At 38.6% G+C, this 27,878-nt stretch overlaps 1 protein-coding gene across 2 annotated transcripts; it reads right to left on the bottom strand.

Moving 5' to 3' along the window:
- Window positions 1-1,164: 1,164 nt before the first annotated feature.
- BCO1 (beta-carotene oxygenase 1) lies at window positions 1,165-18,370 on the bottom strand. Of its 2 annotated transcripts, none has more exons than XM_068411410.1 (11): window positions 18,254-18,370; window positions 13,586-13,714; window positions 12,031-12,160; window positions 10,408-10,555; window positions 9,390-9,537; window positions 8,082-8,302; window positions 6,968-7,225; window positions 5,693-5,795; window positions 4,757-4,851; window positions 3,007-3,118; window positions 1,165-2,337 (listed from the first exon to the last, which is right to left on the bottom strand). In XM_068411410.1, exons 1-11 carry the CDS (start codon window positions 18,315-18,317, stop codon window positions 2,165-2,167), a joined length of 1,581 nt encoding a protein of 526 aa, XP_068267511.1. In that variant the 5' UTR covers window positions 18,318-18,370; the 3' UTR covers window positions 1,165-2,164. The 2 variants fall into 2 exon arrangements, with proteins under 2 accessions (XP_068267511.1, XP_068267512.1); XM_068411411.1 differs by lacking the exon at window positions 18,254-18,370 and adding an exon at window positions 18,133-18,162.
- Between the last annotated feature and the right edge of the window lie 9,508 nt (window positions 18,371-27,878).

The following is a 27,878-nucleotide window of genomic DNA, read 5'->3' as shown; positions in this document are numbered from 1 at the left end:
TGAGGAAAAACTTCTTTACGGTGAGGGTGACTGAACACTGGAAGAGGCTGCCCAGAGAGGTTGTGGAGTCTCCTTCTCTGGAGACATTCAAAACCCGCCTGGACGCGTTCCTGTGTGATATGGTCTAGGCAATCCTGCCCCGGCAGGGGGATTGGACTAGATGATCTTTCGAGGTCCCTTCCAATCCCTAACATTCTGTGATTCTGTGATTCATTACTACCTTATAATTTCAGAAATATTTGTGGAGACTTGTTAAATCCAAATTTTTTCAGGTTACAAGAAACAACCCCACAGCCGGTGTCTTTCACCAACATCAGAAGTCAGTCTTCCATTCCAGTACTGGTTCCATATTACTTAGAAAAATGCAATTCAATTTCTTCTTTAGAAGATAAAGTGATCTTAAATGGTAGTGGTAATATGCCTTGAAAACACTGAAGATGACTGTTTCTGCAGACCCACCTCACTGAAGTGTTTATGTCCATTTTATGGAATATATAAATATTTGAATGCCCAAAACTGCATATGTTAACTAGATCTGACCACAGTGACTTTTTTTTTCATTAAAAATAGCCTGTACATTCTTTATACTTACAAACTGCAAAGACTTAAGCAGAGAAAGGAAGGTACAGTTGTTACAGAGCAAACAAGAACTGTGGATGATGTTGGTTCAATTCACGCTCTGCCGTAAACATCTTACGTAATGAGGAACAAATCACCAACGCCCGGATTCTCATGTGATGGGGAGGCAGTAAACGACAATGCTTTCCTTCTGTTTCCTACCTGTAAAACACAGGGAGCAGCAGAGAGACTGTGAGAGTGCGTATATAAAGGTGAGAGATACCTGAGTAGTGTGGTGATACGTACAGACCAGATGAACACCTAAAATGGATGGATGATACCTAGTTTTCTCCATCAGTAAAGATGCCTCCAACAGTAAAGGTATCTACAACAGGAAGATACAATTCAAAGCAAAAAAGCTCTCATTTAAAGAAAAATCAATGCCCCACATCAGAAAAAGGAAACACACTCAGGGAATTAGGAAATGCCATTCCTATAACGAAAACCAGCCACGGTATACTTGGCATTTGAACTCTATGTTGAAATGTACTTTTTAATTGTGACTATAAATGGGAGTTGTGTCCTTTTATTGGGAAGCATCTGTTACAGGCAATGGTCAGAACATGGACGCTCCTAAGCAGACAATAAAGCAAGTGCTTAGCTAGAGCAACAGTAGCTTGTCGTTTCAGCTACTCTGTAGTTCAGATGAGGTCTAAATTTGGTCTTTCACACACCTAAACAGGTTGTTGCACATATACTGCTCTCATTCATATACATTCTGTTATTAACAGAGACTATTAGCAATATTAATAAATACTACATTTCTGTTTATCTTTTACACAATGTAATAATCTAATTGTATGAAATGTCATGTCAGAGATTCTCCTCAAGGAAAACTGATTTAAATACACAGTGTTTAAGATTGAATAGCACTGAAGTATAATTGAATGCTACAGAAAACCATATATTCTATTTGAAGTTACTTGTTTTTGTCAGCATAAAAGGGAAAAAGACACCATGAAATTATTAGCAAAGCGGGGTTTTTAGGTTACAAATTAGAAAGTTGTAGCACCTCAGTGTAATACTTTGGTTACAGCAGAGTTTAGGAAATCAAGCACCAAGAGAATGCATTGCCGTGAATTACTGGTATCATAGCAGATAGTTTAACATGAGGTTTTCTGGCAGGAGACGACTCTCATCATGAGCTGCAGTCTTGAAACAGTCCATGAAAGTTACCTGAGCTGCAGACATGTGTGACTCATGCCATGCATCACCCTATAAATACAGTACTTCATCTGCTCAGAAAGCTACATTCTACTCAAACAAAGCATTTCATGTTGCCTTTGTCTTCTATTCCCTGCCCCATGAGTTGTATACAACATTAGCACTTAATACTGATCATTCTTCTTTTGGAATAGATATGTACCAGTTGTGCATATAGTTATTTGTAATAAAAGTTATTGCTGTCTCTTATAAGAGATTATATATAGTTATTGAGGAGATTATATTTAGTCATTTCTTGTCATAAGATAAGGTTGTTCCTGAAAGATATTATCCCACATTCAGTAGAAGGTTGTCTCAGTCTGTGTAATAGGATAAATAGCATTTACTCAGTCTCAGTCTTCAAAACTTTTTCTGGTATAAACATTCCATGCAGGTCCAGATGCATTTCTACAGCTACTGTGGCTCGGCCCAATTCTTTGAATGTTTTAGCATCCAAGACAAGTAGGAAGGGCGCTTCCTTTGGATCAGTCTTCACAACACAGGTCAAAACAATGCCTGGGACATACAAATGAAGAATTAGAAGCACATACTAGTTCTACTACGCAGAAAAGATAAAACTGTCAGGAAACAATTCTTGTTTCCTATGAATTTCAGGACACAACCTGAAAGCACTTACTAGATTGAGAAGTCTGACTGAGAGTGCTAAAGAACTAACGAATGCTTCTCTTCTGTGCTTTTTGCCAGTCTGCCTTCAGTTCATTGGGAAGGAGAAAAGCAAACCAACACTGAGTTGTGTGCCTGGCAGGTTTGGGACTCATCCTTTCAGCTATTTGCCATCTGCCTTTGCAAGGAGTCACCTGAGAACAGAACTGGATCCAGATTACCAGGATACCTGCAGTGCCACTTCATGTTCTCATCTGTAACAATGCTGACTTCCCACAGCTTCAGCTGCTCCAAACTATTGATAAATCCAGCTCCGAGTGGCTCTCTGGAAAGTCCTAAGCATTGGGTTTATTGTTTATGGCTGCCTTGGGACATTACACAAGCTGATTTTGGTCTGTTGTTGCTTTGTTTTTTTGCCTGCAGGAGTAAAATGGCTGGTGCTAATTTTAATCTCACAGTGGAGGAATCAACTCAGCTTTCTTGACTAAGAACAATGAAACTTGTAAGATTTAATGCAAAACTCATGTAACCACAGCTTTCAGAATGTTGTCATTATTTTACCGTCATCCTCTTCTCTTGCATCAGGGCTGGGAACAAAAATGGGCTCAGATGGCCAGCAGTGTTCCTCTTCCCAGTGGACCATTTCCTTTGTCTGGACATTAAATTTTGCAACCTAAATTGTTGTGACCAGAAAAGAGAAATGTCGATGACCCAGACAGTGGTTTATTCCAAAGGTACGACGTGAGCAGACTACTGGCATGGGAGACCAATGCTAAGAGTTAAGGAGCAACAAGGCGTATGCCATCACAAGAACAAAACACACAGAAAATGTTAAACTTTGGAGTCACATTTAGTGGCTGCATAATCACACAACATTCTTTTAATTTCATTTCATTAGATTCTATTAAGGCCTTTTCTCTACCCATACAGATCCAGTTATATTCTTTTACTTTTTGACCTTTAGTCAAAAAATATGTTTACACAAAAATGAAAGTATTCAAATTACTGGAGGAAGAATTTGGAAGAATTCTCCCTTCTAACCAACATGACAGCAATTTCGCTGACAGACTTGACCTAAGGATTATACATGGTGGTTGTTGTTTTGCCTGCATTCATTAAAGAACAACTGATGAGAAAAAAAATCTTCTAACAGCATTTTTGATTATATTTAAGTCAAGCAGGGATTATCTACTCTGGAAATCAAAAACTTGCAGATTTGTTTGAGCTACTGTCAGATGTGCTGCAATAAATTTTCTTGCATCATGCAGAAATCCAGTTTTATTTTGTAATCAGTTGTGGTAATTACATACAACAACCAACAGTGAACTCAGTTTGCGCTGCCTTATAGTCACAGAACAAGAATTATAAGGAGTGAGTTTGTCTGTACAATACTCTTACCGTCAACGATTAATACTTTTCATCTTAATCTATTGGTACTCTAGGCTGTCTCCTGAAAAGTTGTCATCATGCATATGCAAACGAAGCATTTGCTACCCTCTAATACAGAACTAGCTAGCAAAAGATAAAGTTTTATGAAAAACTAGGTCTTGTTTTAATATTTTTAATTGATTAGCTACTGTTTCAATAACTTATTTTTTTAGTTAGGTTTTCTAAAGGGAAAAAGTATTACAGATGTATGTCTGTCTAGTACTTCTTTTTCCTACTCTCTCCTGTGTAGCTCTTGGCACATTACAGAAGGTCAGCCCAATTTAGCAGAAAAGTGAGGGTTCAGTAGCCTGAGTTTATGAGGGAAATGGTACAACATGAGCTTACCCTTGTAAGAACTTGGGCATTTCCTGTTTCTTTGCATGTGAATGACCCACCAACGGGAAAAGTTTTGACAGAAACATGTACACTATTGAATACTCGAGAATCCAATCTCGTCACATCTGTAAGAAAGCACTTGTTCTGCTGCCTATGGAACTACATGTTTTTAACAGCTGATAATAATGTTCCAGATTTTACCTCGTAAAATGAAGATATATTGTTTCCATAGTTTGTCTAGTGAGGCTGTTTTAATCATACAAGTAAGCTAATATACAAATTCAACTTTTCATCTCCCTGCTTTCAAGTGCCAAAGTTTATGAACATAGTACCGAGCTGCAGTGTCATCATTCAGAAGCTTTAACTTGATGTTGAAAAATAGAATTCAGTTTCTGGCCTCAGAACCACACACTTTGAATTTGCATGTATGAATACAGATTATGCTGTACTTTGGGCCAAACTAGTACAGCATGGTCTACTTATAACTGCTTAAGTTTGATCTGTGTTCTATAAATACAGTTTCTGACCTTGTAAATGTTAATTATACCTTTGTAGGAACTGGACTCCACTGGACTTTCGTTGCAAAGACATACTTGTATTTTTTGCCATTGTAGTCGTAGTTGATGCGAGGCAGTTCTAATCCTGGGTAACATAAAGTTCAAGACTTAGGAACAAGAGAAGATAAATAACTCAAATGTACATTTACATATGCCAATCTTCAGGAAGTTTTGCTCTGTGAAAAACCATGACAGTATTTAAAACAGGTGTTGCATAGATTTTATATGTCTGAATTTCTAAAAAGCTGAAGATGGATATTAACACAACATAATTAAGCCAGGATTGTTAGTTCAAAAATGACAATTTTTCATTCTTAGGGATTCATTATACTGGAACTTATGAAGGGTTTCTGTTTGGTTTTGTTTTCTTTCTTCATAAATAGATGAGATGTGAATATCTGAGATATAATTGGAGCTACTATTCTAAGAAATTACTTTCACTTTAGGTAAATACATGCTCTTTACATATGCCTTTTATTATACCCTGAAAAAAGTTTAAAAATCCACTTTCAAAGGCAATCTTTATAAAATTGCAATACTGAAGTTGCTATTTATAACAGACCTATTTACCTAAAACTACTCTTACAATGGGTAGATTTGCAAGCAATATTAATAGTTGTAAGATCAGACTTGGGATCCTGTATTAATATAAAACTGATGTAACTTCACACATTTAAAGGATTTCACTCTTGATAAATATATATCTGAGAGGTTCAGGGTCTTATATTACTGGATAGACCCAGAGGAGGGAAGTAAAGAAGACAGAGATACTGTCAATATCTACACTAAACATATTAATTAAAAGTTTCATTTCTCTTAGCTTTATAAAGATCTTACATATATGAACAGCTATTAGGCATTATTAGAATGCACCTATGTGTGTGTAAGAGAACATATTTGCGGTTTGTATAACAGATATGTCTCACCTTCACATAGTATTTCAGGTTGGCAATAGATGCTGCCATCTTTGTCTTTTACAGCAGTTGCGGTAGATGGAATTGTGACTAAATTAGAACCTACTTCTGCATCCTGAAAGAGACATATGCTGAAAAAGTAAGGTGGCTCTAAGAACATGCTTCTAATTTAGATCTGTCATCAGGTTTGATATTGATATAGACAATTTTGGGATTAAACAAATAATCCAACTTCAAGAAGTTCCTTCTTATGGCATTTATCTTGTAACATTAGATTCTGACCTTTTCATTAGAAATCTTGCTGTACTCAGAGGATTTTAATATATCAGAATGTAATCACTTTGAATCACACCGAGCCTTTAGAAAGGTTTAGATAGACATGGCTATGTTCCAGAAGCACAATAAATGGATTACATAGTTTGTGAATTTAATTACTGAAGATGGGTTTCAAGGAATTAGGTTTCCCACTAAAAGTCACCAAGGTTAGTTTTTTTGCACCTGCTATGAATCAAGTGCAAAAATAGGTGTAATGCACTCTTGTTTTTAATACACTGCGGCTGAATTCTTAAGATCGCAGCGTAGTTTGGATAGCTGGTGTGATCCAACACATCCTTTGACATTGCTGCATAACTGTTTTTGAGACATGAACAAAGCAGCAAGATTCTACGATGTAGAAAGAAAAAGTATTAACCATTCCAAATGCATCAGGCAGAAACTTGCCCAAGTTGCTGGGCAGTATAAAATCTTCCCTGCAAACAATGATGTAAAATGATGTTTTAAATTAAATTGAAAGATAAAATCTTTCCTATTCCTGGTAAATCTCACACTTAAATGAAATCTTCTAATTTTAATAAAACCATTGCAACACTCGGGAGCGTGCGTATATTACATATAGGCTTCCAGTAAAGTGGAAGAAACAGGTTGTGCAAACCCTCATGCATGCCCTTCCAGTCAACAGCCAAGCTGACATATCTGCTCGTATTTGATAGCATCTTACTCTTACAAATAATCTCACTGGTAAGGAAATTGTGTATGCTCAATAGCCCTGTTCTCCATCAAGGGTGGTATCAGAACCTAGATCCATGTAACTGCACGTCCAGCTGCTCATTGCCATTTCTCACCATACATACACAAAACAAACCTCCTGCACACTTTGTGACTATGTTATTTGTAAAGAATCAGAGATTTGCACATAAGGGCTAGCAACTAATAATTCACCCATCATTCATGCTGAAGTATTTTAAATTACTGACCAAAGAACAGGTTAAAAAGCCATTTTCTTTCTACCTTGTCATACTGCAGAGGAACAACAAATCGTTTGCAGGTTGGTATGGAGGTAAGCTTGTTCTTCTCTTCAAAGTCTTTACTCAGGTTTTTTAAATAGAACATATCATATAAGCTATTGTCTCTATAGGCAATAATATCAAAAATAATGTGGCCGTCCTCTTCATAAGCATTTATATGGTGAAAAAGCACCATAGCATTGGTATAAAACTTGGTGGATACTTCTTTTTTAGTCTTCTTGTCTACAAAGTGAAACCAAGTCTGAAAGATAGGAAACATTATTAAAAACCATTAATGATCAGCAAATAGTTATTTAGGAAACTGTTTTCTAACGGTAGCCATCAACATTCTAATGTATTGTCTGTTGCTACTGAAGTGTATTGAGAATTCAGGATTTGCTGCTAGGAGACAAGAGGTTCCACCCTGAATATCAAAAAATGCAGGAGTAAAATGAGTGTGGAAGTGCTTTAAACTCATTTTACTGTTGTAAATTACTATTTGGGCTAGGCTGAGGATTGAAATTTTCCAGTAAAACCTGGAAAATTTCCTGCTTTATTTTTAAGTTAAATAAATCTGCCTTAGTCCAGAGTCTCTGTAGCACTCTGTGCTGGTGCCCTCTGTCCCAGCATGCCCCACTTATTGATGACCAGACCAGGTAGAAATCAGGTTCTCAGGAAACAGTTTTTTTCCTCAGTTGCCACAGTGAAAGACTCTCCTTTTGTTGGGTGCAGGCTTTTCCACCAGCCTGGCTCTCCTATCTGATGCAATGGATCTAGAACAGATCTCATCCACAACATACAGTGTTTTGTTTGGACCCGGAGCAACTGTATGTGTCTGGGATGCTAGTGTGGTTTTCAGTTTCTCTGCTGGCACACAATGTTTCTAACAATGCCAAACTATCCTCTTTCTCAAGTACTTCAGCATCAGATAATTATTTGTGACATTTCTGGATACGGGAGAGAGTATTCAAAAACATACTTCTCAAAAAAGCGTACAACATGTAAGTCAGGGGTTGAAGAAAAATAAGGGATTGCTGAAATTAATGAACCAGATGAAAACCAGTGTGGAAGGGATTACTGGCCTGGCTGACTCCATTGCTCAGCATTAGGACAAATACCTTCTCTTCCTTATGATAGGCAAGGCAGGAAGCCCAGTTCACACCTCGGATGTAAGCAGTTGCCATCTTGACAATATCCAGCTTGAATGGCTGCTCTATGAAGATGATGTAATTTTCTGTGATTCCAAAGCTATGGTAGTAGCTTGGTTGGAGCAGAGAGCGAGAAGGGATGGAGCATAGCACTTCCAGATGTTTAAAACAAGATTTCTTCTTTTCTTTTTCTGAACATAAATGATAAAAAATAAAATTATATTAATAATAAATTCCAAACCAGTCTTGTGCTTGGGATTTCTCCATGTATGAAGTAGGAAAAACCAGGTTCCTCTCAGTTTTATTTGCATTTTCCTGTTAAGAAAGTGGCTTGTTTCCTCCTAAAGAATTGACATAGAAGTTTGCATCTGACTGAAGTGATGCAGTAATATCACAGTGCTGGATCCATTTAGACAGAGGTCCCTTGTCTAAGTTATTTGATTCCACTGGTTACTGTCTTGAGAAGTTTCAGCACAGACGAGAAAGGTGTTCAATTAAATCAGCAGCTTTACAAGGGGGTGCAAATGCCCTCATGTTTTTGAACTTCTAAGGAGATGTCCCTGTTTGATCTATACTGATTTACTTTGAGCCCCAGCTAGAAATTACAAACATCTTTCAGCTGTGGAAGGCCTCTTGATTGTTCAACCAAGAGGACAGACATCACATTAGCGGCTGATTTTGACCACCACCACCACAAAAAAAATTGTCTTGAAGGAAAAAGAGCAAGTGATTTGCTCTGTGGACAAAGGACAGTATTTCAGCAAGGCCTAGTGTAGTCCAGGTTAGAGAGGAATTAACTCTATATTAGGTATTTTTTGTTATTATGCTCCTCTATCATCACAGTATCAGCATTGTAAGAACATTTTACATTTATGAAGAAAATTGAAATTTACGACTTCGAATTATATATACTGCCCTATAGATAGAATTGTTTCTGTTCATCTTCCCTCTACACATCACAATACAGGGAATGGAAATTCTTCTAAAAGAGTTAGTTCACTCCAGTAATATTCGAAGTAGAATTCTTCTAAAAGCAAATTCTGCTAAAAGCAATGTTCTTCATACTGAAATACTCTGTTTACACAGTGTTCAAGATGAACCTTTGTAATAGCACATGCCCAGACAGGCTAAGCAGTTAACAGTGAGTTCACACTAAGTTAAGATTAAGAAAATTAACACTGTTGGTTTCTAGAAGAGCTGTATCACCACCCCTTAACCTCAGAAGAAAAGAAATTGCTAACAAGTTTCTAGAAACTACTGATAAAAGACGTATCTTACCTGGCACAGAGGGAGGAATCTTAAATAGAATGTATTTTGTCTTCCCTTTATCAACTATTGAAGTCCCCATGTTGAGAGTATTTCCAGCACTGTCATAGTGTGGATGAGAAGTTGCCACATTTACAGCTACATATTTGGTGTAGTCAACCTGGAAAATGATGCAATAGGAGATTTGAGAGATGTGTAAGAGAAATAAAATTTATCTCAGCTAACACTACAAATCCACCAGCTTTTTAGCACTGGCAGCCTTTTATTGCTACTCCATTTTCAAAAGGCCTTGAAATGTAAAGAGTTAATCCAAATTACTTATGCAGGTACTCAAATGATTTTCTAATTCAAGGCTAAAACAAGTTACAGAATCTGAATTACATTCACTTCTCTCTTGCAGTCACATAACGGGAGGATTGGCTAAAGAAGTTGCTCTGTAAATGCCCATTTCATCCTGAAAGCAGTTTCTTTGATAGGGTTATGAGTCTAGCAGTCTTCTAGAGCAAAAAGAATTCTATTTGATTTAAAGCTTGGAAATTGTACTCAAACTGTACTGCATGCTAGAAAAAACTCACTGTGTATTTCAATATGTCAAGATTTCATTTTATTAGTTAAGTAATATCTTGCATAAGGTCCTTGAAAAGTAGTCATATAACTGACCTACTGAATTGTTAATTATGTAAGTCACTGGATAACTACAGATGCATAATAATGGGAATAATCCAAAACAATCACATCAGAAGCATTGTATGTGGTGTTATTCCTGCAGCCTTGCTAGACTACGTACAAGTGAAATTGCCCAAAGCCCAGCTTTTCCCAAGCTAACTGGGATTTAATATTGAACTCATGAGTTCTTAAAAGATCTGGTATCTTCACTGTTTCACTTGACGATGATTTCAAAAATAAGGGAGTAGCAGAAGAGTATCTTTCTGGTTTTGTGTCTTGCACATGTCAAAGGATCCTTATGAGTCAGCCTGAAACTGTATTCATCAGCAGATAAGGAACCAGGATGACAGACAGTTGTTTATACCTTCTCTAGTGTCTCCAGAGTCTGTGGATTAATTTTCCTGATGAAGTTAGTCTCACTGGTAGCATAAAAATCATCCCCAGTTTTCATAATGTTGATCAGGCAGTTGTCTGTGAACTCAGGAATGGTGTGAGACAGATATGAGAATGCCCTGTGCAGAGGGAAATTTCATATGGGTTCATTAGAGCAGCAGAAGCTGTACTACCTTTTACACCGTGCAAAGCAGGAGTCACCCCAGCAGCGTGGGATGTGCACAGCAGCAGGGTCATGGAGCTGGGTCTGCCTCTCCCCTGCTGTGCCCTCCTCTGGCAGCTCCTGCACTGCCTCGGTGGAAAGGGTGGAAAAGCGGAGGAGATGGACTTGTTCAGTGCCCTTGGCCTGGGCGAGGATTAAGAACATGAGTGCAACTGGTTTTCCATACACAAATGGGCATTCAGGTCCAGTCCTGCTGTCAGCTGTAACATATCCACTGGGTTATCAGGACGAGCTAATTGCATGCTCTCCTGTGCATACCTTGTGAGAATTTGGCCTAAAAGCTGGTAGGTTTTTCAGTGTATGGCTTCATAAAATAGATGGATTCATATACTCCCTGATGGAATAGTTTTGTTTCTGGTGTTATCCCATATCACAATTATGATTTCAAAGAAGATCCAACTTCACATATGGGCTTTATAGTTTTACTTATTAGTGTAAGATTTTATCATATTCACTTGAAGTCAAGACAAAAGTTGCTTATATCCCTTTAGAACTTAAAACGCCAGTGTTACCCTATTACTGCTGGGAGGGGGAAGAAAAGCATCTTATCTCAGGGTAACGACTTACAACATATCAACTAATTTGCAATAACTATCCATGCATGTGTTCTGACCAAATATCAAATTCAAGGTCATTGGAGGTAGCTCAGGCAGGAAGAAGAGATGGGTGAGCTACTTGCATTTGTCAGGGAATATCCACAGCCAGTTTTACAAGACAGGCGACAACACAATGGCTTACACCTTGCCTCTCACATACAGTCTACCATCCTTTCTAACAGTATGAAAGCAGCTATTGCAATGATCCCAAGTGGTTCTGATTTTGAACATAAGATTAGCTCAGGCCTATGGGTGCAGTCCTTCAAAGCACTGCACATGAATCAAGAAACAATTGAAATTTTTCATAACTTTTTTTTTTTTCAAGTGGTCTTTAATCCAGAAGTTTTTCTGATTTTTTTTAAAGTTATTGATGCTTTTCTTCTTTTTGTTGAATAAACTTTGCATTAATTCCTTCCCCACCTCTTAATCTTTTTCTTTCTTCCTGCTTCTCCCCTTACAGAGTATCATTTTTATAAACTTCTGCAAAACACTTGAAAAGAAAATATTTGTTTCTTCAAAATTACAACAAAATCTACTTGCAATAGTCAATAAAAGAGCCAATATTGCTGATAAAATGAATTTAAAATATTTGCCTTAGAATAACCCATAGAGAGTACAGTGCTGGATATATCTCTTGGCCTTTTCAATATTTAGCATTTGTAAATTTACAAAATAAATTTTGTATTTGTAAATATGTGTCAAGGGTAAACAGAAAGACATCTGTGCTGGAGAGAGAAGTAGCTACAAAAATCTTGTTGGAAAAAGTGTTGCTTACTTGGCAAATATGTTTTTGCATGGATCTGGATAAGCCATCGTTCCAAACTCAGACACCACGATTCGGTTTGCTTCTATATTGTGGTTGTATGTGTCACTTCGGAGATACTTACTTCTGTAGTAAACTTCACCTGACAAAGGCCAAACAGGTTTCAATCACATTTCATACCGAGTTCTTTAGAAAATTAGCATACGTAAAGTCAGAGAAAGAGTTTCTCACTCAGGTGGCCTTTAGCTAAGAAAAGTTTGCAACGAAACCAACGATGTCACTCAGTCCCTGTTTTGGGAGGCCTTTTCAGCTCTCTGAGGAGCTCAGGACTGTTCTTGTGGCTTCTGAGATTGGTAACAATTTGTCTAGCTTCCTTGATTCCCAACACATTTGGACAATACTGGGGGACTGTGGAGAGGAAAGGAAGGATTTGGATAAACTCTTCCAGTAAACCAATCTCTGTAAAAATGATTAATTATGCATCAATGTGTGGGTGGTGATAAATCTCCTGTATTGGCAAAATTTAGTTATGAGAGAGTAACAAATTGTTTGAAGGAATCAATGTCTATCCTAAACAATGTAATGGACCACTATACTTGAACCAACTGAGCTCTGTTTGCTTTAGGTAAGTAAAATATACTGGCTGTTTTAAAAAACACTGTCATTTCTTTATAGGTTATAATTTTGTTAAGGATGTAGAGCTGGACAGGCAAGGAGATCCTGCAGTTGCATTAAATGCCTCCAATCACAGAAATGGAAACCACAGAACTGGAAACTAAAAAGTAAACACTAGGAATGGAGGATGACAGGAGTAAAACCCAGATCTTTTTACAGATACATACTTTTTGCAGCAAGAATCTAGGCGTAAAACATCCTGCCTCACCCTGTAAAACAGCTGAACTGATAAAAAATGCTTTAACTGAAAGCAAAAAATGGAATTGTTTTGGATAGAGGAGCTGCCTGTTTTCCCTCTGTAAGGGTGACGAGGAGGAGGACTGCTTGTAGGGGTGTCAAGTATATATGAGTGAGATTTGATTTGTGGAGTGACACAGTGGCCCAGTTTCTCTCCTGGCAGCTGTTATAGCTGCAACCAAATCCCAGAAGGGGAATGTTAGTCTTCCCTGAAACTAGGTTGTTCATCCACAACAGAAAAACCTCCAGATATTACAGTACTTTTGGTTGATCCAGTGTGAAACAATAGAGGTTTTCTTGCTCTGGGTGGACAGCAAAGGCTGCCCTGCAGTGACTGGCTCAGCGCTGGTTGCAGGCTACCCTGCAGTGCAGAGAATATTGAACTTCGGCACTCCAGAAGAAAGGACAAGATAATCTGTCTCTGCTAACAGCCCTGCAGAGATACTCCTGCTGCTGCTGTGAAGAGTGAGGAGTGAGGAGTGAGCGTATGTTTGGAGAGACTTTCCACGAAGTGGTTACCACCTCACCACAGTGCCACTCTGTAGACGAAACCTGCAACATTCCAACTCTAATGAAACTCAAACCAGAACTAGCAACATAAGGCACCAATATTTGGGTTGTTGAGCTTTTTCTAATCTGATGTGCAACAACTTACCATTTTTAAATGTAAAGCTATGCAGCAGAGCCAAGCCATCAAACCAGTGGTTATACTTAGTCTCCCCTATTGTGTGCATCCCTGGGCCATTTCGGAGAAGTATCCCTTGCAACCAAGTGGGCAACTGACCTAGAAACAAAAAGGAGATACCAATATTCATTCATTTAGGTGATGGGCATGTTACGGGACAATTTTCCTAAGGGCATAGGCTTCATATAGGCAGACAGACTATGGGTGTGTCAAGATTTGTAATAGCATATAATTATGTTGGAGTTTGGGTTAATTAAAATATGATCTGCTCAAAAATGTGGCATGAGTAATATTCTGCATGAATATTGCTATATGAGATTACTATAAGAAGTTGAGATTGCTGGAATGTAATTTGCCAAATAGCAGGAAGTAAATAAAGTTGGACCTTTCTTTTCTGCACTGAGATTTTAAAGTGATACATTTAAACCCTTTTACTCATGCCAGGAAAAGCTAGAGCTTATCAGAAATAAACACAATTTATAGGTTATATGACTTGCATTGGCCTTCAGTACATCAATTTAAACTTCAGGCTAAATGAATTCCAGTAAAAATTTCATTGATTAAATTACACAGCATAATGTAGTGTCATCTTGGGAGTGCTTTTGTGACACTAGTCATAATGTTGGTGTTTTGAACACAAATAAAGGGTAGGAATATTACACTGAAAGTATGTAAGTACCACTGAGGTTTGAATAAGAAATGTTCCTAATCAAATCCCTGCAAGAAATACATTACCTGCCATTTGACACACAGAATAACAATTAAAGAATGTCATTAGGGTTAAAGAGCTGAACAAAAGCATATCAGATATTAAATTAAAAGCTTCACTTGCTTCTTTGTGTGTATGCCTCCCGAGGGAACATTTAAGATCACATACTACTTTTCCACACAATTCCTGCACTGAACATTGTCTTTGCATAAAAAGCTATTCAGAACTTTTAATTCTCCTTATCATTTAGTTTGTGACCTCATATTGAATACATTGACACATTTTCTTATTAATACTCCCTTTACAATGGATAGAAATGTCCTCCTATGGAAATATTCAATTTTGTCAAAGCCGATGCAGTTGCAGAGAGGTAACAATTGTTTTGCTGTAGACTTTCTGAGATCCTAAAGGGACTTTGGCCACTTTCTAAGATAATATTTCCTGAATTTTGACCTTTTTAGGTAAGGGAGACAAGGACATTTTCCATTTCTTCAAACAAATGACATTAAGGAAACAAGAAAAACCATCGAAATGTAAAGGAAGGATATGGAGTAAATGGTAGCTTTACCTAAAATATATTCTCAGTCAGCCTAACCAACTAATACTGTATGCTACCATACTCACACAACTTCATTAGTGTTACAGTTCTGGAATACACGAGGAAGATAAAAAATTGTTGACACAATGGATGGACTTCCATTACTAATATTATTATTATTACATTCTAGAAGAGCCTTGAAAACCAAACTTTACTTGCCTTTCTAGTACAAGAAGTTCCAATGCGATAATTAGAGTACTTTTTTGTACAACATGAACAAGGTTTAACCTTTAATACACATAATTGCAGAAAACTTGAGTAACTAAAATTAGTTGGTGAGAAGACAGTGTGGAAATCACAAGTTAGCAACAGAAAAGAATCCTTCAGAGAGAATGGGATTATGATTTTAAGAAAGTATATATTCAAAAGAGATACATAATTTTTGTTTGGCTGACTCCTGAACGTTAATCGCTGAACAAGTTTAGTCTGCTTATATGCCTAAAATACAAGTGTTTCTCTTCTTGCCACTTCCCTTTCTACAGTTTTCTGTTATTTGGCAACAGAAGATTGTAGGATCCGCTATTTCTCCAATACTATGGGCAGCTGCAGTTGCCCTGGTTTGGACTAGGACAGAACCAATTTTCCTTTCAGTGATTTTTCCTTTCAGTTAAGTTTCTTCTAAGTAACTGCACTTTCTGAAGTTAACTACACGTTTGTCAGGCAGTGTTTGCTTCTAGAATTGATAATGCTTGAAGTTTATAGTTATTACTAAGGTAACAGCAAGAATGGTATGCAGAAAGGGTCTTGCTTACACTTATTCCTATAGAAACCAAGGTCACTGCTAAGTCTCTTATGGTCCACAAGTGAAAGGCCGTAAAAGGGTCACACTTGCGGGGAGGAGCAGACAGGACGGGTGACCCAAAAGTGACCAACGAAGTATTCCATCCCATACACGTCATTGTCAGTTTAAAGGTGAGGGATTACAAGGGTCGCCCTCTCTTCTTCCATGGCCGGCGCCCAAAGAGGACTCCGTCTGTTTTTCTCCTGCCTTCAATCCCAATCTGTGCATTCCTGAAGCCAGTTCCTGTCAGTTGCTGAGTCCTGCTGAGTCGACTTCCCAGAGCCTGCCCTGCAGGGCCGGTGGTGACGTGATGGTCATTGGGGGAGCTCGATCTTCGTTTTGTATATATTTGTATATATTCAATTATTTCCATTATTATTATTATGATGCTATTTTTCATTGTTATTGTTTATTAAAACTGCTTTAACTTTTCAACCTGTAAGCCTCTCTCCCTTTTCTCTTTTCCTCCCCCCTTCTCGGGGAAGGAAAGGGTTAACAGAGAGCATCTGCCATGGGTTTAATAGCCAGCCCAGCTACAAACCCTGACAGCAGTGTAGTGAGTGTAGTCTTCTGCGCTCCCACCCTCCTACCAATGCCATTTATGACCGTAAATCTGTGCAATGAGTGTGGGCTGCATCAAACCTTTTGCTGACACTGAACTGGGCTGACTGCATGCGGTCTTGCTGCAACCAGTCCTTCGTTCCCCGAGGTGAAAATGTAATACTGCTGCTGCATATGAGGTCTTGTGGGATTTTGACCCAGTAAAACTGTCTTCTGCTTTGGGGCCCATCATTCAAGAAAAGCAGACATTTCTGCAATTTAGTGAACATATTGCAGCTCCTAAGGCTAAAAATTTTGTTTAAGAGATTATTCCTGTATCAGAATAATGATGCTCATAAAGTTCCAGGACAGGCCAATAAAACAATTTCGCTGGAAGAGATAAACAGGGGGAAAAGGGGATCTTCTTTTTAAGGCACTGTGGACGTGATGCAGCTTCTGAAACTTCTGGAGTAATTCAGTATAATTTCTGGCATAATTCCAGTACGAAAAGCGTGGAGCAAAGGGTTATCTAGAGAGGTTTTCAGACGAAAATTCATCATAGTGGGAATTAAGAATTTCTGTAAATCACACTGGGTAGCAATCAGCATCCTAAAGTGCTTAAATAGCTTTAAAAATCTGGACCTTGTATCTTTTTTGCTTCAGACTTTTATCTGTAGTGGAAATAATGACACTTTTCTGTACCACATGAGGACACAAAAGTAACACAGTAAAATCTCCAAATATTTTGAAATTTATTACCTATCATAGCAACAGAGTCTCATACAATCCCATGGCTGTACAGTGTTTAGGAGAGCGTGGGTTAAATTATGGCTGACGTTAGAAGCACAGGGTCATATTTACAGTGTACATATTGCGTAACAAGGAGCCAAAATACTGGCAGAGCTCAGAGCTAGCAAAATATTTAAAGAGGTCAAGGTTCCCTTTAGTTTTCATAATTGGTAAATACTGAATCATCATTACCAATGAAGGAATATTTAGTATACATAATTTTATTTACTGAAATACGCAGTCTTTGTTCAAATGAACTATTCCATAATACAGATGAGGTGAGATAAATGCTTTGTTTGCAAACTTCTTCAAATGTTTCAATAATAAGGTTTTATCTTGAGCAAAAAAAATTGAAAGGCATAAAACTACCGCAAATTCTAACAAAGTACTTTGACTTGAAACAAAATCTTTTCCAATTCAGCCACCAAACTGAACAACAACAACAACAAAGTAATGCAAGTTTTAATTGTCATCTTTTTAAGTATTGCACTTGGGAAGTGACTTTAAAATTGGTTTCAGAAGCCTGCCATTTCTTGGACTACATATTACAAACAATGCGGCATATAGTTACTAAATAAGGATTCTCAGCAACAAAACTCTCCTGTAGCTATAGCAAAAAACTCTTCTGTAAAGTAAAAAAAGCAGTAAAAATAGACTGATCTAGCGTTCATCCCTAGAGAGCCACTTGAAACTATCTCGCTGAAGGATACTCCGCAGTTTTTACGGGATTAATTTCTGAACCCTCTTTTTAACGGTACGCAGTGGCATCCATGACTGCTGCTTTTCTACGTAGAAATACTATTGCTGCAGAGTCCCAATTTGAGTGACTGTCTCCAGGAGGCAAGGAAGAGTGTGAGCAGACAGAGGGAGGGCAGGGAAGGGTTACAGAGAGGAGAAACTGAAAGCCTGAGCAGAGCCATGGGCGGGGGGGTGTCACCAGATTAAATCCCGAGATTTCATCCCTCACCGTTGACTTCAGCGAATCCTGTTTAAACAGACTATTTTGAAAAGTACACAGGAATGCCCATGAAGTGAGAAAAATCTCGCAGTCAGAGGACAAATGTTATCTGAGATCAGTCCTTTAAACAAAATTCACTTACGTTTCTCGCTTTCTCAGTTTCCCTTTTCCGTGTTGTCTTGGGTGAACAAGTGTTTCAGTGTTTACGTATTTGAAAAAACTGAAGTAACCGCCCATATTAGAACAGATTTTCTTTTACTTACCTTGCACCTCAGCTTTTATGGGCTCTGGATGTTCTTCTTTATTTCTACCAAATATTGTCTCCATCTCTCGTGTAATAAACAGTTTCTGTGTCCTCTACCCAGCTGCTCCTGCAGCTCTTGTGGTCCCGTCCTGTCTGGGCTCAGAACAGCTCTTTCCTGTTATATATAAAGATAAGGTCAAAGTGCAATGGGAACTAGTGGCTGGTGGTTTATAGATTGACAATTTATAATAGCTGATCTTTAATCCCTAGCACATACACTACAATTCTTGCACATTCTCATTAAAATTAACTCTTTCGCTGATTCAAAGGAGAAGTAAGAAAAACATAACTCACCTGTTTGCTCCTTCTGAACATCTCTGAAGCACCCAGGTGCACCCAGGAGTCAGGCAGAATGAAACTGAAACATCACCTTCAGCATTTCAGATAAATTTTTAGAGGCTGTGTAGGGGTGCTTGCTCCATTTGGCAGGAAGAGAGAGAAAAAGAAAAGAAATCTCTACTCACTGTTCTGAACTTGGCTCTTTGGGAGTGAGAAACATTTCAGAGCAGGGTGTCATCCTTTTCTTTCCATTCTGTGAAATTTAAAGTGGGCTATTCTATTAATTAACAAAACATCAAACCTGAACAGTCATGTGCTCTGTTTCTTTATATGCAAGCTGTTTCAGAGTGAACTGAGTAGCACATCTTTGAATTAAACATCTTTTCACAAATAATCCCTATAACATATTCTCCCATATGTGACCTGAATCCACTCCACAAAAGTATGGCAGGAATCATTAAAAATAAGGGGGATTTTTAACTTCATGCTTTTGTTTCTAGATAAGGTACTTAACTGAGTTCAGTGTTGTTAATTTTAAAATCCTCTGGGAAAAGAATTATTTCAATATAAAGCATGTGATTGCATAGCAAATCATAGGCTCCATTGAACATGAAGGATAAAAAGATTCTTTGCACAATTATATATTATGCAATTTCATATGAGTTTACCCTAAAATCCTATTTTTTCAGCTAAGTCACTGTTGTTCCCAAAATGTTTTAACATTATTTCCTGAGGCTGACTGATCTTTTATAAATAGCCATATTTATTTTATTTAAAACACAATTTGTGCTACACTTGACTGCTCTGACACGCTTGTTATACACATACATTGCTCCTCTCTTCCTAACTTACTGTCTGTTTGATGGCCTGTCCTCACATGGGGAGTTCAACAAGGCAGCATGCCTCTGTCTGTTTGGAAAGCACTGACAGAAACGGTGATAACAAAATAAAAAGCCAGATTAAAAAAGAAAATACATGGGCTTTGTTGGAGTCGGTAGTATGAACAAAGAAAGAGCAGGACTGAAGCAGAAGGCTGCAGGAGATGAAGGGTATCAAAGCCCACAGACATACACATATGCAGATATATACACATAAACATACACACACGCTATATGCGTGTATATGTGTGTATGCATATACGTGAGTGTGTGTATTGAGCTGTAGACTTACTCGTGTACACAAAGCCAAGTAAGGGATTTTTCAGCAATGTTAGAGATGGAAAAGGATCTGGCAGGCAGTCTCCCTCTCTGGAGAGACTACCCGCGGCTCTTTGAGCTTGGGTTTACCAGACACATGTAACTCATATATATAATGTTTACCAAAAGATTATAAACTCGGGGAGACTGTGCTGTCTTACTCTCCCTAGTAAGGAATATTGAAAACAATAATGTCATTGCCATGTGTCTAATTTTGTACTTTTGGTTCACTTACACAAGAAGCAAATAATTTCCTTGTAAATCAGAGAGAGACCAATATTATTCCTTATGTCTATATTGAAATATAAGTAATTAATTTACTGTAATCTCAACCTTTCTCTTGTAAAATTGTAATTAAAGCCCATTAACAAAGGTCAAGTTACCTGGATATGACTTTAAGCTGTGCTAAGAACTTTCAACTATCAACTGTTATCTATTATTACCAAATAAAGACTCCAATAGTAAAACTGATATGAACTTAACAGTTGTTCTTGCTGAAATCGCACTGATTGCTATCTCACTGTGCCAGAGATATAAGCTCTAATCTTTGTTAAATAGTGTCTTATTGACATGATCTCATTTCAAAAGAAATACCACCAGCACTTCTCTTGCGCTGTCCAAGTATAATTGCGGACACAAACTACTAATATAGTTTGTCCAAATTTAAATAACAATAGTTTCCATATATTATTCTGACCAGGTTTTCTTTGGATCAAACCAGTTTTGATCAAATACTAGTTTGATCAGTATTGTTTGGATCAATAACTATTTTTGTGAGATTTTAATTTTCCTGATAAGATTTTTTTTGTGTGAGATTTTTGTGAGATTTCACTATTTTTTGTGATACAAAAGATACTGTTTTCTTCTACTACAGTCATATTTTTAATAAATATCACCAGAAATACTGATTTGCTAATTTAAATAAAAATATAACTGTCAAGAACTGATATGGTTCCCCTGGAGGGGGGTGGTTCACTAGCTACGATTGATCAGATCGCAGCCCTCCTCGGTCAGCCCTGCCCAGCTGGCAGGGGTCAAAGCCCCCTAAAAACTCCAGTCAGCCACAGCCGTATGGGTTAGAGCCCCCTAAAAACTCCGCGGTCAGCCCCACACATATGAATTAGGATCCCCTAAAAATAATTTCCCCCCCCCGCTTCCCTCCCAGTGCACTCGGGAGCAGGGGTTCCCCTGCCCTATGAAAAGGTTCTTAGTTGATCCTTGAGATGAAGATAAAGCACAAATGAGGCACGGTATTGATTGACACTTGGCTATGTTTACCTGGATAATGATACTCTATAACTGGATAACAATACTCTTCAAAAGAGGGAGAAAAATACGGAAAGGAAACCAAGAGACAGGAGGAAAATTAAGCTAGGATTGAAGATAGATCAGCAAGGATAGTCACCACCTGTAGTAAAAAGGATGTTCTTGGTGGGCTGCTCGCTCAGCCCGGATGATGGTCGGCAACTGATAAGCAGGAGAGTGGTGTGCTACATCAACAAGCTTGTGGGTTCCGCTGTTCCACCGTCTTGTTTGGCAAACTGGTGCACACAAGCAAGCTTTGAGACATTCACTTTATATTTCAGTCTCTCACAATAACTTAGCATTAAAACTCTTCAAGTGCTGAGGCACAGAACTGCTGGCCCACCCATGCTAGTACTCAATCAGATTGAGCTCGCCCAGTCATTATAATGCCCAAGCATTTAAATGCCCAAACATTTAAACACTAAACAGTCAAATAACTAAACAGCCACAGTATCCACATAAAATTCCTCACCATAAGACTTTTATAACCTTATCTACACCTTTCAACATCCCTAGACTATTTACATATTTTAATATTTAATATGTTATACAGTTCAGTAATGTGTTTTCAAGTGGGCAGAACGACAACATGAAGGCTGGCATTCACTTCCATGACTGAAGGTGTAGAAATGGTGTTACAGACATTTACAGTGACAGAAGTTAATGCTGCTACACATTGTCCTACCTTTTAGCCTGCTGCACATCTTTGGGAGAACATAGAAGAAAAACTAAAAAGAATTGTTTTCTGGTTTTAGTCAGGTGGCACCTGAGTGTAGAGTGCTTAACACAAAAGCAGTGTTCCTGAATGGAGAGACTGCTGGACCTTCAGTCTTCTCAATATGGGGATTGTGAGGCCAATCTCTTTTCTAAGGTGTTGGATATCTATTGATGAGAAATATTATTAATGAAAACAACTTGTAACACAGATTTTTTCTTTTTGTGTTCATGTCCTGTAAGCTCAGAAATAGCAGAAGAAAAATGTATAACAAAATTAAATAAAACAAACAAAAGATGGAAGCCAGACTGCCATAGAAATCTGGCCAGTCTTATGCTTATGGAAATCTGCAGAGACACCAGTGGAGTTGTGATGGCTGTAGACTCAGATCCAAACAATTTTTTTTTGCCTCTCTGTGTGTCCTAGGAGAGTTCAGTCCATTTGTATCTACTAGTTAATGTTTTACCCAAAGAGGGTACCTTTAATCCTTAGAAGAGTTCTCTTATTAAGATATTAAGGTAATGGCACATCTAAATTGTGCCACTTAGTCAGTGATGATCACAAGAACACAAGAGGTGTCAGCAGATGCTTCAGATAGCTCTGCTACTTTCTATGTGAATTCAAGGCAACCTTAGCCGTCAATAACCCTAGCTCGATTAATGCTCTTACGTGGCACGCTTATCCTCTTCTTCCCAATAGTCGGAGTTCTGCTGTAGAAGGCAATAAAACATAGGAGCTAGCTGGGAAACAGGGAGGTATTGAGGCATCAACTGTGTGGCAGGTGAGGAAAGTCAAGCTACAAGCCCAAAGGCAATACTAGATGCTTCCGAAGTGACAGTTCCTAGGAGAAGATCCTCAGGGATTTATCCAGGCAACATTTGTGCCAGAAGGTAACCATACACATCCTATAAACAGAAATTATGTCCAACCCAGCAACTCCTGAATGTAGTCCTGCTTATCTTTATCATGACCCCATCATGCCAGGCATGAACATCTAATTTAATTATTGCACCCTGTAAAGATAAGAATTGTTTTCCCTGTTTTTCTAAACAAGATAACATCATAATTGCACCTTGGCAGGGCTCACTGGTAAGTTCACTGTGTTGCCACATGGAAAATTAGTCAGTACAGCAACAACAAAACCAAACCCTTTTCAGTCAGCAAATAATTGGGTCTCACTATCAGGACAAGCAGCCCAGGAGAGCAGCAAGAAAGGAAGCACGATTGTGACCCACCTTCTTAAACTAATTGGCAGATGGGCTTTTTTGAAGCCAGCTGGAGAGATGGAAGATGTAGTTGTACCTAGGGGCTTTTCTCCATCACTTTCTGGACAGTCTGCACAGTGCTCAGTGCTTCCTACCCATTTGGGTAACAAACAGATCTTTTCAAGAGGCAGTTCTGCACTCTGCAGAAGTGTATGTTACACACTAAAATGGACCACTCACAATCTTGTCTCAAGTTAATGATATCTGAAAATCATCTTTTTTCTACCTTAACACCAAAGTACTATAAATCATTTTTCCATTTATACGATTATTCAATTCATAGAACAGAGATGCATTTCTATTCCTGATAAAATCTATACATTACATTCAGTAATATTCAGGAATGTAAAGATGGTAATATCCTTCTATAGAGAGTAAATTTACTTGCTCTTCCTCAAGGCAAATGAACAACAGCCAAAATGAACAGGGGTGTGATTTATTCCTTCCCATTGGCAGCTCTTCACTTCCTTAACTCTTCAAATCCAGTACTTTCTGGCCTCTGTTAAGGATTGTCAAGCTACTCTGCTGTGCTGCAATGCCCTTTTGAATCACAAGATGTTCTTAGGCTGTCATGACGCAGCTGTAATCTGCACTAGGGTACAAATCAGGACCACCCTGAAGTCAGTGACGGAACCATATCTCTCCTTGTCTGCACACTCAGCTCTCCAATAGCCCAGTGAAACTCTGGAACTGATTTTTCTCAGGTCTGGGACATCAAAGTCCAGAAATAGAAAAGTCTTACAAATGAGCCATGTTCTCCTAAGAGCAGCTGTTGGTCATGGAGAAATTTGCAGGTGGCTTCTGAACTATAGAATTATTGACTACATTGAACAAGAATTCAGGCTTGTATTTTTCAAAAATTGCAATCCAGTGCTTGGTGACTAATTTGGGGCATGAAAGGCTGATCTGCAAAGGTGTCAAGGTAAGCTTACCACGCCTACAGACGTTAGATAAGCATTGTGTGTGCTCATCTCCTCTTCTATAAGAATTTAAGCACATAACACTAAACTTTCCAAATGGCATATAATTTACATATATAAGCTTGGATTAAAAAAAATTAATTCGTGATTATGAGTACTTTGAGATTTGGCTACCCAAACTGAGCTGGTTTCAAGAGGTTCGCTTACAGAATCTCAGTGTAGGCCACCATTATTTTTTTTAACATCTATTAACTTTTTCAGCATTATAAACAAAATATGCTTCAGATTTATTTCTTCTCAACAGCTTTTACTTCCAACAACAACAACAAATTAATAAACCTTGACGGATCCATTCGAAAACCAGGAATAAATCATTCATCACTGTCTTTTGTGATGTTTTATATAGCACAATGCTTTTCTGAAGAAACTCTCTCTTGATGGCCACCATCTGGTGTAACTCATAAGGGCAAGTTAGGACTCTGTCAGAGATCTGCAGGGCCCCTTAAAACATTTCTGAGAAAAATTAGAGACTTATTCCAACAGACGCAAGAGAGTTCACAAACAAAGGAGTTATTCATAGCTGTATCGCAGCTTGGAGTGAGGGTGTGAAAATATTGAGAAAGCTTTGTCACTAATTTCTAGTCAAAGCTTGCAAAACACAATTGCTTTGCAAGCCTTATTTTAGCTGGTGAATATGTTTTAGTTTAAGTCACTGGTACATAACACGTGCTGTAAGGGTGGTCGCTACATCAGCCTTTCAGGCAGCCAGCTACAACTGAACACGGAGTAACAAGTCTTGGCTATGTGCAAAGGGCTCATAGTTCCTTAAAACAATGCTTATGTGCAGACTTGTCTTTTGTGAGTCTGCCCCAGCTGTTCAGAACTATGCAGAGGGCAAACGAAAACCAGCGAGTGAGCGGTTTTGGTGTATCCAAAATCTATATAGCTGACATTATGCTTGACGCTTCCCTGAAGTTACTGGAGGAGCTTTACAATACCTGTTTGGGGTCAGTTACCCCCACGTGGGCAGCCAGAAGAGGAGAACCTATGGTAATTGCCAGCCACCCCCTTGAGACAATGAGAGCACTTTAATTAAGCACTTCCATGACTGCTTTTCGAAACACGCAAGATGAGATTACACAGCAAGGTGCACCATTTTGTCCCTTGCATGTTAGCCTATGTGACTGTTTAAGTAACTTCTTAAACTACTTAAATTATTTAAATTCACCAACCTATACAAAGGCAAATGGGAAAAAAAAAAAAAGAAAACCAAACCATTATGCTGTGAAGCTTCCATGCAGACTTCTGGCATAAGAAAACCATTTTTAAAAAAAGTCTTTCTGTTGAGGAAGAATGTAAAAGGCATGTTTCCTACAAAATGGTAAATTCAAGGAGCACTGTTTATTCAAAACCAAGCCATTTTTCACCTAGGAGTGAAAAGGGCTTTCAGGAATTTTCTCGCTTCCTGAGGACCCTAGTTGCTAAATTTGATGCTTTTAAAGCAGTATTTTCTTTTCTGCAAATGCTTTTCTCTTCCTTGTGTTAAACAGAATAAACTGACAGACTGCTTTACTGGCACTCAAATATATGAAGTCAACAAACTGCAAAAGAGGGAAACTGTCTTTCTTCCATTCCCCATCTGCTGCAGGCAGCTGAAGAGTTACTTATAGCAACCGTAGATCAGGAAAAAAATTCACACTACTGTAGAAATTGCCAACAGTAGCCTCACTTGAAGAGCTTGGCTTTATTTGTAGACATTTCCAAACATTATTTGTTCTTTTTTAGGGCCTGTTTCAAAATCTGTCAAAGCCAGAGACAAGACTTTCCTTAATTTCAATGGCCTTGGAGCAGATTCACGGAGGACAGCCTGTGGCACCTCCAGCTCTGGCATTTTTAGCAGTATGTTCATGTAGTCAAGTTTCCAGTTGCAGAGAGAGAACTGGACGATGCTACAGAAACCATTCATCACAAATGTGAGTCAATGGCACCTACTGGAAATGCACAGGCTGTATCACTGAGCCAGATACTTTTAAGCACATTCTCCTTCATCACACTATGTTTTCAGAAACAGGCTCTATTTCTCGTATCTAGAAGGGTAAAATGGGAGGGCTGGCTGTCAGCTTCTTCAAAGCCTGGCAAGTCAGCATAGCCTAAGAAGAAGCAAGGACTCTGAAGGAAATGCCATGAAAATGTACAGTGGCCAACTAACCGAACAGCAGCTGCCCTCAGCTCTGCCTTCTGCAGTAGCTTGAATGTAAAACAGTTGGGCTGGGGGTTCCCAAACTGAAGCCTGTGAAGTTTTGTACGCAGCCCAAAAGGGACTCCTACTTTGCAGACATCCTCAACGGAACCAGCTGATAATCATAGTTACATGGTCTCTTCCAGGAAGGGGATGGGTGTCTGGGCACTGACCGGGCCAGATCCATCAGCTAATTAGAATATGGATTGGCCTTCTCCAGAGCTGGGAAACTCAGTCTGAATAGTCACAGCTCAGCTGCTCCATAAGTCCTCCCTATTAATCAGGCAGAAATTAATGTGGGAGATGCTCCAAGGGTTCCATAGCTGAGGTAAGTCTTGATTTTCAAGTGCAGTGGGAAAGGAGACATCCAACATAGCGTCTATCCCTCCATCACAGCGCATTTTCTTCCCCTTTCCTCTCCTCCCCCACAACTGTCCTACCCATTAAACACTTTCCTCCCATGAACTTTATCTTGAAAACCCAGATCATAGTCCTGCTTTATCCAGCTGAGCAAAGTGACTATGAACTGGAGGTCCAGAAAGGTCTTGGGATTGAAGATCACTCTTAAATGCTTACTAGATGCAGTACACATACTTCACTTTGCAAGAAAGCTTTAGAGAGTTAGAGCTGGACGGGCACACCGTGCGATATGTGCATTACCTTCAGCCCATAGTGCAATGCAGGTGGCATTTCTGCAATGTGGGAGTTCATCCAAACATCCCTGCTTCCTGCATCTCTGTGATGCAGTAGCTGGCTCACTGATCCACGTCTAAATATAAGTGCATGTTCTTTAAGTGTCAGGTTATGGTTTATATTATTAATATAAATTAGTAATAATTGCATCATATTCAATGGAGTTAATGCCAAGGACAGGAGGATTGCAATGGCTAAAGATCCTTATTTGTACTGTATTTCTGCTAATCCAGTGGCCTTGTAAACCTGATGGGTATTTTTTGTAAGGAAGTTCAGAAGCACTTAGGGATTTCAGCTCCTAAATGTTTCTGGGCTAGCTTCCCAAAGTCCATCAGCAGCCGTTGGAATGTGCACATAGGGCTCCCAAGTAGCTCTGAGGATTAAGGCAATACTTTCATCTTTTCTAAATCCTTGTTTTAACTTCTGGCCTTCCCTTCTTCCTCCTACGACGTAGCAATACTGTAGCTCTCCATAGTTAAGAAGTTTAGCTTTTAAGGGATGATGGGAGCATTTCATTTGGGGTGTGGAATTCTAAACAGATACAATGCTTCAAAATGAAGCTTACTTGGGACAGCTGAGCTGAACCTGCATATGTGTAAACAGGTGGACAGGATGAATATGATACAATAATTGTAGACATTGCATTAGCATCCAAAAGAAGCACCTCACATAATAATTATTAAAAATAAAGCAATCCAAACCAATTAAATGTATCTAGAGGAGCACTGTGTGTTTTCCCATCTCATAACTCCTTGTGTTTCTCATTTTCCTCATTCTCCTCTCATTCTATTATATCTCTTTGTTGTTGTTGTAAAGACCTCCAGCTTTACTGTTCACACAATGATGCCTTTGAGGTAGGAGCTTTATCTCACTTTCCCATGTGTCCAATAGCAGCATATATCAACTTTATCTCCTCTGCCCATGAGGAAAGCAATACTCTAATGTCTTCTCTTCAAACTGACTTCACATGGA

This window comes from Nyctibius grandis, chromosome 12 (genome assembly GCF_013368605.1).
Source record: "Nyctibius grandis isolate bNycGra1 chromosome 12, bNycGra1.pri, whole genome shotgun sequence".
NCBI classification, from domain to species: Eukaryota; Metazoa; Chordata; class Aves; order Nyctibiiformes; family Nyctibiidae; genus Nyctibius; species Nyctibius grandis.
Note: the sequence above shows the minus strand (reverse complement) of the source record. Positions and strands in the feature narration are given on the sequence as shown.

What these genes read in the sequence shown, in the direction of transcription:
- BCO1 (XM_068411410.1), bottom strand. Translation starts at nt 18,317, where the DNA reads ATGGAGACAATATTTGGTAGAAATAAAGAAGAACATCCAGAGCCCATA. An exon ending in ACCTGAAATACTATGTGAAG is followed by an intron (nt 4,852 to 5,692) that starts GTGAGACATATC and finishes TATGTTACCCAG; the next exon opens with GATTAGAACTGCCTCGCATC. An exon ending in GGAGTCCAGTTCCTACAAAG is followed by an intron (nt 3,119 to 4,756) that starts GTATAATTAACA and finishes ACAACAATTTAG; the next exon opens with GTTGCAAAATTTAATGTCCA.